At 35.4% G+C, this 16286-nt stretch overlaps 2 protein-coding genes across 3 annotated transcripts in view; one reads left to right on the top strand and one right to left on the bottom strand.

Moving 5' to 3' along the window:
* Nucleotides 1-1664, bottom strand: part of LOC106871046 (CCR4-NOT transcription complex subunit 9) — a 16569-nt gene extending 14905 nt beyond the window's left edge. Inside the window, exon 1 of one of the 2 annotated variants that reach the window (XM_014917312.2) lies at nt 1537-1664. In XM_014917312.2, coding sequence (XP_014772798.1) covers nt 1537-1560 — 24 coding nt within the window. In that variant the 5' untranslated portion in view covers nt 1561-1664. Of the gene's footprint in view, nt 1-1130; nt 1355-1536 lie in introns of those variants that run through there. The other variant, XM_014917311.2, reaches the window with a different exon arrangement.
* A 1237-nt stretch (nt 1665-2901) lies between these two features.
* LOC106871037 (autophagy-related protein 9A) overlaps nt 2902-16286 on the top strand; it is a 47633-nt gene continuing 34248 nt past the window's right edge. Inside the window, exons 1-2 of the mRNA XM_014917297.2 lie at nt 2902-3422; nt 15612-15728. Coding sequence (XP_014772783.1) covers nt 15623-15728 — 106 coding nt within the window. The 5' untranslated portion in view covers nt 2902-3422; nt 15612-15622. The remainder of the gene's footprint in view (nt 3423-15611; nt 15729-16286) is intronic.

Raw genomic sequence — 16286 nt, 5'->3', positions numbered from 1 at the left:
ATATATATATATATATATATATATATATATACACACACACACTCTTCTCGACATCGCTCGTCCACAGACTCTTGCACTCATCCGCACATGTACATGGCAGGCACGGGGGAGCTATGAGTGGGTATGTCGTCTTTGTAGTTAAACTAAGTAAACATGATTGAAGCGGGTATCTATTTCGTTAATATATGCAACAAAAAACAGGGGACAAACAACAAATCCTTGTAAGACACCAAACATCATATCATAGGATGCAGAATGATGCCCTAGTACTGTGACTACCAATTTTCAATGGACAATGAAGATCTTCAACTAGTTACAAAGATTAGTCTACTGCAGAGAACTTCGGCATATTTCACTTGTGTGGTATTTATCGAACCCAGTGTGTGTGTGTGTGTGTGTGTGTGTGTGTGTGTGTAAAGCATACACACATAACCGCGTACTAGAACCATTCTTAGGAAATTGAGAATACAATAAAGTGCAGACAACTTCGTTTTAACTAATAGAAAATTGCGAAGACTTCCCAATTTGGAAAATTGTTAAAAATAATAAATTGAATTTGAAAAGATGAGATGGAATTGTGCAAATAAATAAAGGTGAACTTAATGTTTTTATTTTAATATTGAATATCCACAAGTATATATAAAGCAACAAATCGAGTTTTTAAAGGATGTCATGTTGACGAATTTTCTGGAATAAATAACATTGTAACTCGTTTTGACATGAGCATCAAACATCGTTTGGACTAGAATTTAGTTAGTTTACTTTTTTTCATTAGAATCTCAAATGAAATAATAAACATGATTATTTACATGAAAATAATCCTGTTCGTTTGTTGATAAAAATAAGATATAAATTTATATTGTCTTGATCTTTTATTAACAAATTATAAAAATACCAGTCTTTAGTATAGAACTATGACCCTTAAAGAAGGATTGGGTGTGGCCACAGTATTTCTGAATATACTGTCAGGGTACGTGATGGAAAAAGAGAAAAATAGCCGAAACCTATTTATATGTCAAGAGTTAAAGAAATTTTAAGATGCAAGAATTTATGTAAAGTTACCAATTTCAATTCAGTCGGTTATTTAGAATCGTTGTTAGTGGAGCAGAATATATAAACATATTTATTACCTGTGAATATACATTATCAGTTAAATAGGGCCGAGGAGGTAAGAAACGCATGTCCATAAGAATTGTTGAAAAACAGAATAAAACAGGAAATTTTGCGGTAACAAACAAGAAGAAGAAAAAATCTGAGCAAGTTATTTCTGACTGAGCCAAGAAGACAGTGTCACACAAAGTGGGAAGCTACGATCTGACTGCGTCAAAACGAAATGAGAACTTTCTAACAGTTTCGATTTTAAATACTTTCCTTTCACTATAATTTATTCATTTTATGAGCAACATTTATTGGTTCACGCATTTCTACTTTGGATCTGTTATTTTTATGCTGTTAAATTATGGATTATAATTTATAGAAATTAAATAAAGCAGTTAGTTTTGTGTTATTTTAAATAAACAAAAAGGACATATTTACCTGCTGTGCACTAAGTGTATGCATTCTATAAAAAGGGCAAAACAAGATTTAGCGGAAGTCCTAAGTCCGCAGTTAATACTTCCATTACATTCTATTAAAGTAGCGTGACAGGAGTAGGAAGGAATAGCAAGTCCGCAGTGAAAATTCTCGTTTCTATTTGATTTAACCTCTATTACGTCGTTCGCTCACTCATTTTGCTTGGGGAATCATAAAATATTAAAAATTACATATTGTATTTTACCAAATGAACATATACAAAATACACTTCTATGTTGTTTTAATTATTATATTTTATGTCAATGTTTACAAATATTTTATTTTGTAAATTTCTTCAGCGATATTCAATATTTATTATGTAGAAAGTTGAATAAAATTAAGTTAAAGGTCAATTTTATGTTGTAAAAAGATATTTTAGTCTCTTTTAAAGTAACACAGTTAAGATATTTACTAGACCTTTTTATTAATCGAGTGATTATATAACTTAAATAACTAAGCTATTCTCATATCCAAATAACGAGCAGTTAAAAACACCAAAATATGTGTATAGGATTCCAGACCTATAATCTGGATTTTAGGTATGACTTCCCTAATCAAATATATCATATTTATCTATACTCAAAAATAATTCCTCAAAATTAGTCAGAAGAATCTTGTTTCGGACTGCGTCGATAAGAAAAGGGTAAAAAGTATGTGCCGTGAGAATCACTTTGTGCTTTCAGCAGTCTTTCGTAATAGCTGCCCTACGTAAGTTGGATTTCACCGCGCGGGGCGGGGACAACATTCAAAGAATTGTAGATTAAATATTTTCCCAAGGAAAATCTTTCTCCCCAATATTTTGAAGTGCGAGAGGTAAAAAAAAAGTTTAAAATCCCGGCTAAACGGAGAAAATTCAACTTATGTAGGACTGCTATTTCGTTCGTACCGAAAATATCAGAAATTATTTTCTATAATTTAAAGAAAATTAGTTATTTTATTTAAAATGAACATGTTTTCGACCATTCTTTAAATAACTTTTTTTTGTTTTAGTTAAGGGGAACATTTCCTTGGTTCATAATCTCAAGAAACGTAAGAATGAATAGTTTTTGAAGAATTATTTCGCAAGTATTTTATGAAAGATCAGGAGAATAACATCTTTATTTCACAATAAATGACGAAGAATTATTCAAAAGGAAATAACTATTCTGAGGTGAATACAACTTCCGTTTAATGAAGTAATAATTAGATAATAATATTTTTCTAAGCAAATATTTCATGTAATAATTACTTAATTTACTTAGGATATTAATTAAAGCCTGTATTAAATCACTTTGAAATAAATTATTTTCAATATAAAGAAACATTTAAATAATATTTTTTGTGGGTAGCAATTCAGCAGAAAGTATTACGAATGAGGAAACAAACAAAAAAAATAACAAATGTCAATATTCCATTATTATTCATAAGTCAACCCTCACTTGACTGGTAATTTTTCAAGAATCAGTGTATTACTCACACCCAACTGAAACTTCAGTCTATTACTTACTATATTGTAAGTTAGCTATTTGCAATGAGGGCGCACTTGGACCAAATAAAAACTAATTAAGACCATGTCGAAATGGGAGATATTGTTTTTGGTTTGCCTTCCACAGACTTCATCATATATAGCACTGACTCAAACTTTGACTAAACCTGTTTTATCTCATTAATTATGTTACCAAAATATCAGCCTGAAATATTCTTTTTATTACCAGAAAGTTGTTAGATATTTCTGTGATTTTTATTGGGATGCTTGGATGAAGGGAACCAGTTTTCTTTTATAAACCATTTCGTATGGCCAAACTGAGTTGTGATCAACACTCGCAATAAACCAACGTTATTATTTTATATTGTTATCCTTGAAATCAAAGGTAAGTGATTGAATTTTCTCTTTTTAATGAGCAATGGTTGTGTAACAACAATAATCTGGAAATAATGTTCCAAGCTTTCGACTAAAATATACCATTATTGAGATTCTTGATTTTCATTTAAATCATCGTGGACGATTAATTACGCTTTGTTTCATAGATTTATTATTATGATTATTTTTTAAGTGTCATTCACCTGAAATTTGTACGAAAGTCTTTTGCGTGTTGTTTACTTGTATTACTGTTTACTAATAGTCTTTTTGTTTACTAATAGTCTTTTTGTTTACTCTTTCTTTTTGTTTTTAAATTTTGGACAGAAATAAGAACATCTCATTGTACCAGCTGCTGGCACTATTCACTGATACTATTTAACCTTGTTTTGTTTTTCATACAAACTGTTCTGAAAGCCAGGGTTCTTTTAATTCCATTATTCATGGCATAACAGGAAAGAAAGCACACAAACATTTCAATCCACAACACTTACATCATCATCATTAAGAGTATTTCTCTAAAGCATCATTTCGTTATTTTCTGTCTACTACTATTACTACTACATATGTTGGTTTGTTTTCGATATATATCAAAGGACTGGATTGTGTTGAAATTACGTTGGAAGGAGTAGAATAGAAATATATTTTGTTTTAGATTATATAAGGACATCTTTTGTATGTATTTCGTCGACCTTAATCTAGAAGTAATTTAACTTTTTTATTTCTGCGACCCTAGTAATTTAGCATTTGATAAATTTGACCCCCACCCAAAATATCAAAGGTTAATATCCGAAATACTATCTCATTTTCAGTCCTTCCTATGTATATTCTAACTGATTTTACATAGCTATACGAAACGAAGAAATACAAATGAAGGGGAAAATTAAAGTAAATGAAAATAAACGAATACTAAATAAATTTAGTCTCGAGGTACGAAGACGTAGTGCTTCAGATTAGATTACTAGAAGAAAAAAGTCATCTGATAATGGAGAGAAAAAAAAAACAAAACAAAAAAGAACATTAACAGATAGATTGGAGAATGTTATGCCAAATTGAAAATTAAGAAACAAAGCTTTTGATATTCGCATTAAAATGAAGACATATTATATAATATTGACATTATCAAATTGCTAGACATTCATTATTGCCCAAGTAATTTAGGTGTTATATGCTTGATGGAAGGGCAGACGTAGCAAAAGAGTTCTGAAGAAAGCATTATCATAACAAAGTCCAGGATATTATAGTGTGGTTCATAACATAAGAAAAGCTGGGTGCGTGGTGAGACGAAACTGACAATTTGAGGGCCATTATAGTATACGTTTTTAATTGCTAGGTTCAAGAAAGAAAGCTCGCGGGAGGAAGTGTTTGGTTGAAAGTGATAGCTGCTGTTGTGGTGCAGTTAATGTTGAAGATTAGTGTATTATAATAGTTTTAAAATTAGAAAGCTATGTTTTTTTTTTTCTGTTTCATTCCTGTCACTTAATGACTGCAGTGTCATCCTCTGCTTTTAAGTACAAAACTGAAATCGCTAACGAAATTCAAATCAAATGTTCCTTCGTCTTCACAGATTGTGACTCTATCTGAAGTGAATCACTGTTAATAGTCCCTGTAGTATATAATATAAAAGATACACAGACAAACACTTGTTAACATGGCCTCTTCACTAAAGTAATTATGTTTAATGATGTTGTAGTCAAGAATTGATCAGCTAGTATTTGGAAGAATTAGCTGAAATAATTACATAGTGAAAATAACTATGATTGAAATCATCATCCAGTATTTTCGAATAGTGCTCTTTGCAGTGCAAGTATTGATGACATCAACTATTTATTTATAAATTCTTTTAGATGCTTCTGTTTTTTTCTTTTATTCTTTGCTACTAATTTGTTGTTTGGATTTGAGATGAGCTTTCGTTAAAGTATTCTCAAATTATTAAACGTCTCTTTTGTATAAATTTAATTCTTTTTTGTTATTTTTATTAGTCCAGTCTCCAGTTGTCTTAGGCAGGGCTCAAACTCAATGCTTTTATTTATAATGCAATTTACAGCACTTTTGCCATTACACATTAAACTCATTTCACTAATTATAACCATTTTGAAGTTAAATTGTTATCCTGATTTTCCCCTTGCAGTTGTCTGTCTGTGATACCAACTTTATTTACTTGAAATGAACTCAACTCCCAGCTTCATGACTTGAAATATCTCATGCACGTCTTTAACAAAAATTAAATTAAGTGCATATAAAGATGAAATAAACATCAGAGATACTTTGTCCTATGCAAAAACTGCAGGAGCTATTCAGAGGTTTTGCAAGCTCTTCTAAATCCATTGTAATGTTAGAAACCCTTCCATATTGTCAGCAAATATCACAGGGTCACAAGTGTTTCACTCCTTTGCCTGTATGCTTCATCTGAGTGTGAACCGAACTAGTCTTCACCTGAGGAAGGCACATTTTATACTGGGTGTACCTTTTCAACGTATCAAGCATGGCCATTTTCCTGATGGAAGCAGGGTCCTGTCATTGCTAGATTCACATTGTGGCTCCTTGATTCCTAGTTTTGTCTCCATACTTGGAATTTCTTTCCTAATTCTAGTACATATTCAGCTATATGGTTATCAACATTAAGAAGCTCTTATAGGCAGCTGGTCATAAAACTCCTCTACTATGGCTTAGAACTCTATAATCAACAGAAGGGGGCTGAATTCATTGCTATATTTATCACTAACCCTTACCCTATTGACTACCTTTGTACATGGCCTGTACAGAGCTTTCACAAGCATTTCACCCATTCCAGGTTTCCTCAAAGACTACCAGATCACAATAGGGTACTTTATTAAAGGCTTTCTCTAGATCAACAAAATCCAGGAATTGGTGTTTATTCATGGCTTGATACATCTGCAATTGTTTCATTAGGAAAATGGCATCAGTAGTACTTCTCCCTGGCTCAGAACCAAGCTGCATAGCATTTGTGTTACCTCTCTCTCTAATCAATTGTGCTATAATGTTTTCTACAATTTGCATAACTTGTACTGACAATTTAATACCTCTATAGATTCCCCACATTTCTAATGTGTAGCCTTTGTCCTTGTAACAGTTGATGATACGGCTGCTATGACAGTCATTGGATATTACACCCTCCTGTATTACTTGATTTACGATGCGGGTTACCAGCCCATGTACCATATAAATATATGTGTTTGTGTGTGTGTGGTTAAGAAGTTTGCTTCCTCCTAACTGCATAGCTTTTGATTTAGCTCCTGTGTGTATGGTATGTTGGGCAAGTGTCTTCTACTGCAGCTCCTAGCTGACAAAAGCCTTGTGAGTGGATTTGGTAAAATGTTTTGTCTAATCCTTGCAAGCATGGAAAGTAAATGTTAAAACAATGGTAATGTGCCATTAATTTAGTAGAAGTAAACACATCACTGTTTACCATTACCTATATTTGTATAACACAAACTTTGCTGATTTCAGATATATATATATATATACACACACACGTGTGTGTGCATGCACACACACATACATATATATATATATACACACACACAGAGGCTGTGCAGTTTTCCTTTTGACTTTGTGATGTTTCAGAGGTATACTTCAGTGTGACAGTGAAGAAAAGGGTGAGGGCAAGCAGACAGCCCTGTTTCACTATCCTATTAATGTTGAAGGATTCCAAGGAAGAGACATCAGACTGAATGATGCCTTTCATATCTGTGTTGCATGACTGAACAGTCTTGAATGATTTCAGAGGTACCCAATTTGAGCAAGGATTTTGAACAGGCTGACTCCACTTACAGGTTCAAGACCTTTGCAAAGCAATGAAAGTGATGTAGAGTGGTGTCTTTGCTTTCTGCACTTTTCCTGTAGTTGTTGAGAAAGGTAGGTTAATGTTAATTGTAGAGTGTTTTGGCCTGAAGTTGCAATGAGACCGAGGGTATATTCTTTCAGTGATTTTCTGCAGCCTGTGTAGAACTACATGAGTGCAGAGCTTCCCAGTGGTGCTCTGCAAGGAGATACCTTTGTAACTGTTGCAGTTGCTTCTATCCTTTTTATTCTTGTAGAGAGTAACAATATTGCAGTCTCTCAAGTTCTACAGCATTGCTCCTTCTTTCCAGCACTGGCACAGTAATTTGTATAAGTTTGGCAACATCATTTCTTTGCACACATGATGACCTCTAATCTTGGTGCCTTGCCTGTGTGAAGACAATGGGGATAGCCTTACTCAGTTCTTCAGCAATTGGCAGTGTATCTATTTCATCCATCACTGCCAGGCATCCTACAGTCTCTTGCACACTGCTCAAGATGATATTTTCCATGGAGTTCAGATTAATGCTCTATTCATCTTCCCATCTGCTTGCCTTTGTCTTTGATGGTCTCACCTGTTATGTGTTTTCAGTGGTACTATCTTGTTCATGGTTATGCTGAACCCCTCATACACTCCATAAATATCACCTGTGTCACATGATGATTGTATACCTTTGCAAAGTTGTAGCCTTGCACTGCATCTGGCTGTTTTCTGGGCCTTGCATTTTGCTGTTCTTAGTGCATGCCAGGCTGCTTGGGCAGGATAGCATTTAAGTAGTGCATCATACTTTACCTCAATAACAGTGAATAGCCTACTTGAACTTGCTTCGAATTGTTTCTAAGCAGACGTTCAATACGTTACTGTGGATGGTGTCTCCAATAGAATTCAATCTCATCTGTTTATTTCTTTCTGGTGGGTCTGCAGGGATGGCATCCTCTAGTAACTTTATGAACTCTACTGCTTTGTTTGGCTGTTGTGCCATACTGACATCAATGGGTATAGCTGCAAGGCAGCAGAGATTTGAACTCAAGAGTTCTTCCTCTCTCTTTGATGAACTATTTTCTCAGGTTGATGAGTTCTGGCTATTTGAAGCACTAGCTTTAAGGCACCAGCACCCACCTTTAACCCTTCTCCTGTTGGTACATGCAGTTCTGCTGGATTTAGAGGCTAAGTTGTATGAAAAAAACTAGAATTGAACTTGGTTGTTAGAAGCTGTTTCAGATGCTTATCGCAAGAAACGTTTCTTAGTAATGAAAGCTTACCCTCTCCACTATCACTCCCTGACTTAACTGCCTTAGGAATACTTATCTATACATAGATACTTACATTACACACAAATACATACGTATACACACACACACATATATACATATATACACACACACACATATATATATATTTATATATCAGTTAAGACACATGGCCTAGTGGTTAGTCTGTTGCACTCATGATTGCCAGGTCATGGGTTCGATTCTCAAATTGGGCAGTGCATTGTATTCTTCAGCAAAGCACTTCATTTCACATTGCTCCAGTCCCCCTGTCTTTTGATCAGGGTTGGGGGATGTTGGCCTGCTTGCCTAGCCAGCAGGGTGGCATCATTTGAATGCTAAAACAATGCATAGCGCATTGTGGCCAGCAAGGTGTAACAGCTTTTGATAATCTGGTGGGTCACGTGATCAAGTGACACACACACACACGCATAAAAAAGTTCCAGGTATAGAAACAAAACCTGGAATCAAAAGGCCTTAAAGTTAACCTAGCAAAAACCAAAGTTGTTGTTAGTAAGAAAGAAGATAAAACTCTCTTTCCGTCAGGTAAATGGCCCTGCTCAATATGTAAGAAAGGAATTGGAAGAAATTCCATTCGCTGCATCCAGTGTAAACTATGGATACATAAGAGGTGCAGTGGAATCACAGGTAGATTAACAGATAAAGTCATCTCTGTATGTGGCAGATGTGCAGGAACAATAAGCACTAAGAGCACATGGGTCTTAGATTCTCTCAAATGCCCAGAGGCTCTCTTGAGGTTTCTGCTACCTCGGTGACCAAATCAGTGATGGTGGAGGATGTTCAGAAAGTATTGTTTCTAGAATAAGAATAGGGTGGAGGAAGTTCAGAGAGCTATTACCTCCATTGGCAACAAAAGGACTCTCTCTCAGAGTGAAAGGTAGACTGTATGATCTTGTGTGTGAACGGCTATACTCCATGCCAGTGAGACATGGGTTCTGAATGCAGAAGACATGCATAGACTGGAGAGAAATGAAGGCAGTATGCTCTGTTGGATGTGCAACATCAGTGTGCATGTTCAACAAAGTGCAAATGTATCCTGCCACTTATATTATGACCTTTGAACCTCAAGGGTATGCCCTGGCACTTACCACCATCTATATCTCTCTCTTCCTTTACTCAACCATCCCATTTATATTCTGATCTCTGTCCTCGTGAGTATGCCCAGCACTTTACTACCATCTCCATCCTGCGGTCTCACTCTCTCTCTCTTTCTCCTGCACTTCTCTCAGGTTGGGTAACCATGTATCTCCTTTGCGGCAGCACACCTGTTTCGGTCTTCATTCTTGATCTCTCTCTCTCTGGCCAGGTAACTTTGTACCTCCTCTACTGCAAGACACCTGTTTCTGCCTCTCTGTCTCACTATAACCTCTCACCATTTGACACAAGGTCACCTCCTCCAATACCTTCCCTTTCGCAAAATATTTTGTCTTGCAAGTTACTTGGTGACCCTGTCAGCGCAATTGCCATTTAAAATGCATCCAGTCCACACTGTAAAATGGTTGGCATTTGGAAGGGCATCCAGCTGTAAAAACCTTGCCAAAACTGATCTTGCCTGTGCTTGTATCATGTAAAAAGTACTAAGTCCACTCTGCCGAGTGGTTGGTGTTAGGAAGGGCATCCAGCTGTAAAAATCCTGCCAAAACAGTTACAGAGGTCTGGTGCAGGCTTCTGCCAGGTCAGCTCCTGTCAAGCCGTCCCACCCATGCCAGCATGGAAGGCGGATGTTTGATGATGATACACACACACACACACACACACACATATATATATATGTATACATGTGTGTATGTATTTGTTAATTAAGCCCTAAGGTAGCATGTTTCTGGATATTTTTGTAAATAAATGTGTAGCATTGGTTGAAGAAGCTTAACTAGGTTCACCTCATTCCCAGCTCCTCAAGAATTTTAAGTGATAGTGTCATTTCGGTGTTCATCTACTGTTGTTTGTTACTGTCTTGCATTACTGCATCGTGTCTTTCAATAATTTATTTCAACTATCTGTTGATCTAGTTCATATTGAAGTAAATAGATGTTATTGGAGCACTATGTAAGTTTTGACATTGAAAGCATCCGTTATACATTTTACATTAACAGAAGTATATACGGAGAAGGCAGTTATAGTCATTTGCATAGTCTGTTACCTGTACATGTTTGATACTTATTTTATAAGCCTAGTATTTTGATAATCTTCACTACTATGCCAGAGTAATCTTGTCATTGCTATTTTTAACTCTGTTTTCTACCTCACAGACCATTCCCAGTATTATGTTTATTACAGACAATTGTTAACCTCTAGGACATTAGTGTATGCTTTGTATGATTAACAATTGTTTTGTTAATTTATAATGTTGTATTTAAGTCCTCTGTTGGAAACTCTTGATGTACCCAACAAAGAACAACTTTAAGTTACTCTTCTCAAGAGATCCTGAAAGTTATAGAAATCACCCATCATTCATTCTCTCCACAATATTAGGGACTCAGATTGTATGTACTTGTGCTGCAGTAAGTCATTTCAAGTACCTAAGCTATCTACAGCTGATACAGTTTAACATTAAGCAAGGTTGTTAATATCTGCTTAAGATTTGTTTATTTTGAGTTATCTAATATGTAGCTACCTGGCTCTATCACTATCTTAACTGTTCCCCTCACCTTTCTTCTCTTTGACATTTCATCCTTTCCTTTTTATTTCACTCAATGTTTTTTTTTCATTTTTTTCTGTTTATTCTTCTGCTTATTTTTCATCTTATCTTTGTCTTTTCATTCCTTTTACTCACACTCTTTTCATCTTGTTCTTCATACATGACTCTTGAAAAACAGAACTGTGGTCATTTGTTATAAAGTGTCCTGTTATGAATCATTTCTGTCTAGTTGGTGACTGATTAGTTTAGCTATTGGATTATACTATTTAGTTAAGGTACCTTACTTTCCTTGGTCTGTGCGACTGAGTAATGTATAATCATTGTCATTATAGCTGTCTGAACCTTTCTGACCTTTCCTATACTCAGTTACACAGACAGGAGCAAAATGTTTATCAAACATAAATCTCAAAAAGGGATTATAACAGTAAGTGAAAGCTGATTGACTCAATGTTTTGTCATTGATACAGCACCATATTTCTGGAATAAGATAAACAATATAAACTGGCCCAGTACATCAGAGTAACTCAAAATCATGTAAGGCAAGGACTCAGCTCTCTACTATTAGCGATAGTGATACTTTATACATGAAAAAAAATCTTCCATTAATTTATAGACTCAGCTCAGATATTCCTGTTTACTATAGTACCAAAGAAAGGCATTGTATCAGTAGTTCTGTTGTCCAAAACATGTCAATAACAGTACTCTAATAATTTCACTTGGAGTTGTGGGGTCTGTCAGTCAAACCTTTTAGCTACCACTAAAGCCACTAGCAATTAATGCAGTTTTTACTATTTATAAACAAGACGTGTGTAAAGTATTCACATTACCCAAGAATTAGTGGATTAGTCAGTGTCAGTTTCTTCAATTGTATGAAACAAAACTAATTGCTTTGAGTTTATTTCTATCCTGGAATCCCCGAGCCATTGCAGTCACTAGGGGAAGGGATTGGAAGGGGATGAAATCTGTGATAAGAAGGTGGAAGTGTGTGTGTTGGGAGGTGTAGATTAAAAAGTGTGTGTACATTAAGAAGTGTGTGTGTTGGGAGAAGAGGTGTACATTAAAAAAAACTGAACTGACAGCAGTTGTTAACTGGTTTCTGTTGATTCTAATGGGACTTTATAAAATCATCCTGTGTATTTATTTAATCAAGCCTACTTTATTAGCTTTACTTTCTATGTTATTCTTTCTACTTTTTCATCAGATATATCTTTTATCTGCTTTTATACAGTAACTAGCAGAGGTACCCGGCATTGCCTGGTATAACTCTCAATGGAGCAGTTGTTCAAATGAACCAAAAGACTTTTGTCAAACACGACTATAGGAGTAACAATTTACGGGTGTTGGCCCTAAAGAGGGCCTTGGATTGTTCACTCTTTAAAGTCCTAATGGCAGAGCTGTCAGCAAAATGACTCCGATTAGAGGTGGTGGCCCTTAAGAAGTCCTTCACACCACTTTGGTGTGTCGTATTTGCTTTGCTTGTTATTTGAGATTGTAACCTAGGAAAACATGTAAAAGTTGGTGGTCACAAAAATGGCCTTGGCAAGATCACGCTGGAATGTCAAAAAAATGTGTAAATAAGATGTAGGGAAAAGTAGATTAAGTCAAAACCACAGAACATCGATAGCAAAGCGTGATAACAACATATAAATGTGGAAAACGGAGACTTTGAACATTTATAACGTATAGCAAAAGCAACTTCAGAGGCGTACGTAGTATTGTCAAAAGCACCATTCTTTTTCCTGTCCATTCGACAACTGACCACTGTCTTTTCTACTGACCTAACTCCATGGCCGTCCTTTTTGTCCTTCTTGTCTACTGTCTGCTCTATCTCCCTTTGATAACATGGACTGTTTGATTTTTCTTTTTCTTTCTTTTAAAAGAGACTTTGTTGTTTTTTTCTTTTAAAAGACAGAGAGCAACATTTGCTTTGCGTGAATGCGAAATCAATATATTTTTTTCACCTTTGTAACATTAGCAATGGTTGGCACTCCGTCGGTTATGACGACGAGGGTTCCAGTTGATCCAATCAGCAGAACAGCCTGCTCATGAAATTAATGTGCAAGTGGCTGAACTCTCCACAGACACGTGTACCCTTAACGTAGTTCTCGGGGAGATTCAGCGTGACACAGAGCATGACAAGGCTGGTCCTTTGAAATACAGGTAGAACAGAAACAGGAAGAAAGAGTGAGAGAAAGTTGTGGTGAAAGAGTACAGCAGGGTTTGCCACCACCCCCTGCTGGAGCCTTGTGGAACTTTAGGTGTTTTCGCTCAATAAACATTCACAACGCCCGGTCTGGGAATCACGACCGTGAGTTCGCTGCCCTAACCACTAGGCCATTGTGCCTCCACAACAATAGCAATACGTAAATACTAACTATTGAAAGGATAGAGGAAAAAATGTCCAATAAATCACGGAATGGTAAACTGGGACCTTATGATCATAAACACATTAAATACACCTCATTTAAGGTAACAAATGCTGAAAAAGCAAACAGAAACATGGGGTAGGTTATGTGAGTACACAAGTAAAAAAAACCTACCAATTGTCAAAAGCCAAAAATGAAGTGTGATCCTAGGTGAGACTTGACTGATATAAATAGGAGTGATTTCGCTTAATGAACAACACTCAAGTTGTTTGATTGGTTAGATAATACAAATAAGTGTGATGAAATCTGCTGAACACAACTCACTGATGTGTGGTTGACCAGAGATTGCCATTTTGCACTTGAGCTGCAATTAAATGGGGGAGACAACCGAGTGCAAAAACTAATCAATCATTCGCACAGTGAAATAGCACAATCCACATACAGTGGGCATTAAAATTTACACCTGGGTTAAATCGCGCTTTCTTGGTTAGGAGTGTGAAATGACACCAAAGTTCAAGGAAAAAAATTTAACTCCCCATTCCACACTTAATTGTGGTGCAATTATTACACAGTGGAGACAACCAGTTGCAAAATTAAAATTCAATCATCCTAAAGTTAACTAAGCAAACTAAAGTTTAGTCAGAAGGATTTAAAAATTCTCTACTCCATTTATAGGACATGAGTAACTGATGCATCAACTTTCATTTAAATTGACTGTTATTTTCAGAAGTTTAAATGCTTTGCTGCAACCATAATATGAACTTTAAAAGTGGTCCAAAGGGGGCTCACTGTCCTCCCTAGGGGGTTCCTTTGCAGAATTCAAGTGATAATGAATGTGCGCTACTTTATCTTATGGCAGGCAATAACCATAATAAACTCCTGAGGTTCTGATGCTGTTTTATTGTGGCAGTTTGAACTTTTATGGGTTAATGATTTAGCTCATTGTCTCCGAGGGGGTCCTCTTGCTGAATTGAAAAGGAAGTAAATGTGCTTCGCTATATCTTCATCTGTAGTAAATTAATAACAACTGAGTCAAAATTCATTTTATGGGACTACCAATTATCGAAGCTGTGACTACCAATTATGGGACTACCAATTATCGAAGCTGTGACCCTTTGCTGTGTTACAATAGCCAAATTCAATAAATGAATCACCGGGGCTTACTACCCCCTGTGGGTTCCCTTGCTTGTTCTTGGTAAAGACAGTGTCTTCAACATCATCTTTAGGCAATGGATAACAAATGGGTCCTGTAAAGTTAAAATCAAATGATAAGTTCAAGTAAAAGTTCATGCGTTCACCTTCCTCTGTGAGCCATGGGTAATCAATACGTCTTGTTTTGTGAAAACCAAATGCCAACTCAAGTAGTTATGACATTTTGTTGCATTAATGATATCAACTTCAACATTCATCAAAATCAGTTTACTGCCCCCCAAGGGGTCCCCGACCTGAATTTCTGTGCAAGTGCATGTCTGCAACTTCATTTGTAGGCCATAGACAAACAAAAGATTAATTTTGGTGAAGATTGGAAGCAAACTGCAGGAATTATAGTACAGCTGACTCCAAGGGAGAGGCTTAAGGGGGTTATCTGCCCCTTGGGGGCCCCCACAATCGATGTACAGAAATATAAAATAGCATATGACGCATAATAGGACTTCAGAAACCTATGTATGAAACTTGGTGCAAATTGGTTGTTAAATGTAGAAATGCATGCAGTTAAACAGACAGACATCTTCTATATTACATAGATTACTGGATTTGTTGTGTTATATTATTAAGATGTTTAAATACCATTTTACTCAGTGTAAATTATATATTCTTTTAAATTTTGGGTTTTGTATCATTTGAAGAACAATCTGTTGGTTTCAATTCTTGGATATTATTATTATTGACTGTCGCCAAATGTAATGTGTACTAAGAAATGAATACAGAACTATTTTTTCTTTTTCTCCTCTTCTTAATTATAATAAATAAATTTTTTTCTGTTTGAGACATGCCAATCATTTTACTAACATTAAAATTGTTTTCTATACTTTAATTTATAGATCTCAGTATTGTTAACAAGAATCTCACTATTACTCTATTGTTTTTGTATAATGTTTTTTAGAATCCACAGTGATGACCACTTATGAAACTGGCTATCAAGCTTTGGGATCCTTTCCTGAAGATGATAACGATGATGAATCATCGCCAGCTATCCAGATCTTACCCGAAGGAGGTGGCAGTAAGTTGCTTCTTTTTTCTTTTTTATCTAAGAAAGTCTGTTTAGAAAGACGTTTTAAAACACTGTAGCTATGCAACTGAGACACCGAAAACCTAGAATTTTAAAGCAGTTAGTGTCTTACTAAGGTTTAATTAAAACATTACAAAGACTATTTAATTAAATATTTTACGAGAATTTTCAATATAGTTTTAAAATATTACCCTTTCTTCCTGTGAGTTTGAACTATCTAGCCTATTTAATTTCTGTCCATCAATTTGGAAAAAAAGTCATGTAAAAGAAAATCTTTTCAATCATGCAATAATTCCAATTTCATATTTTAATATTACTATTTTTTAATTTCCTGGTTAAAATTGGAAAAATTGTTTACCGGGCATGGCTGTATTGTAAGAAGCTTGCTTTCCAACCACATAGTTTGGGGTTCAGTACCATTTTGTAGCACCTTGGGCTAGTGTCTTCTATTGTAGCCACAAGCTGACCAGATCCTTGCAAGTGGATTTGTTAGACAGAAACTGAAAGAAGTCTGTCAAATATACGTATACATATATATATATATATATA

The sequence above is a fragment of the Octopus bimaculoides genome, chromosome 9 (genome assembly GCF_001194135.2).
Source record: "Octopus bimaculoides isolate UCB-OBI-ISO-001 chromosome 9, ASM119413v2, whole genome shotgun sequence".
NCBI lineage: Eukaryota > Metazoa > Mollusca > Cephalopoda > Octopoda > Octopodidae > Octopus > Octopus bimaculoides.
This window is presented reverse-complemented; position numbering and strand designations above follow the sequence as displayed.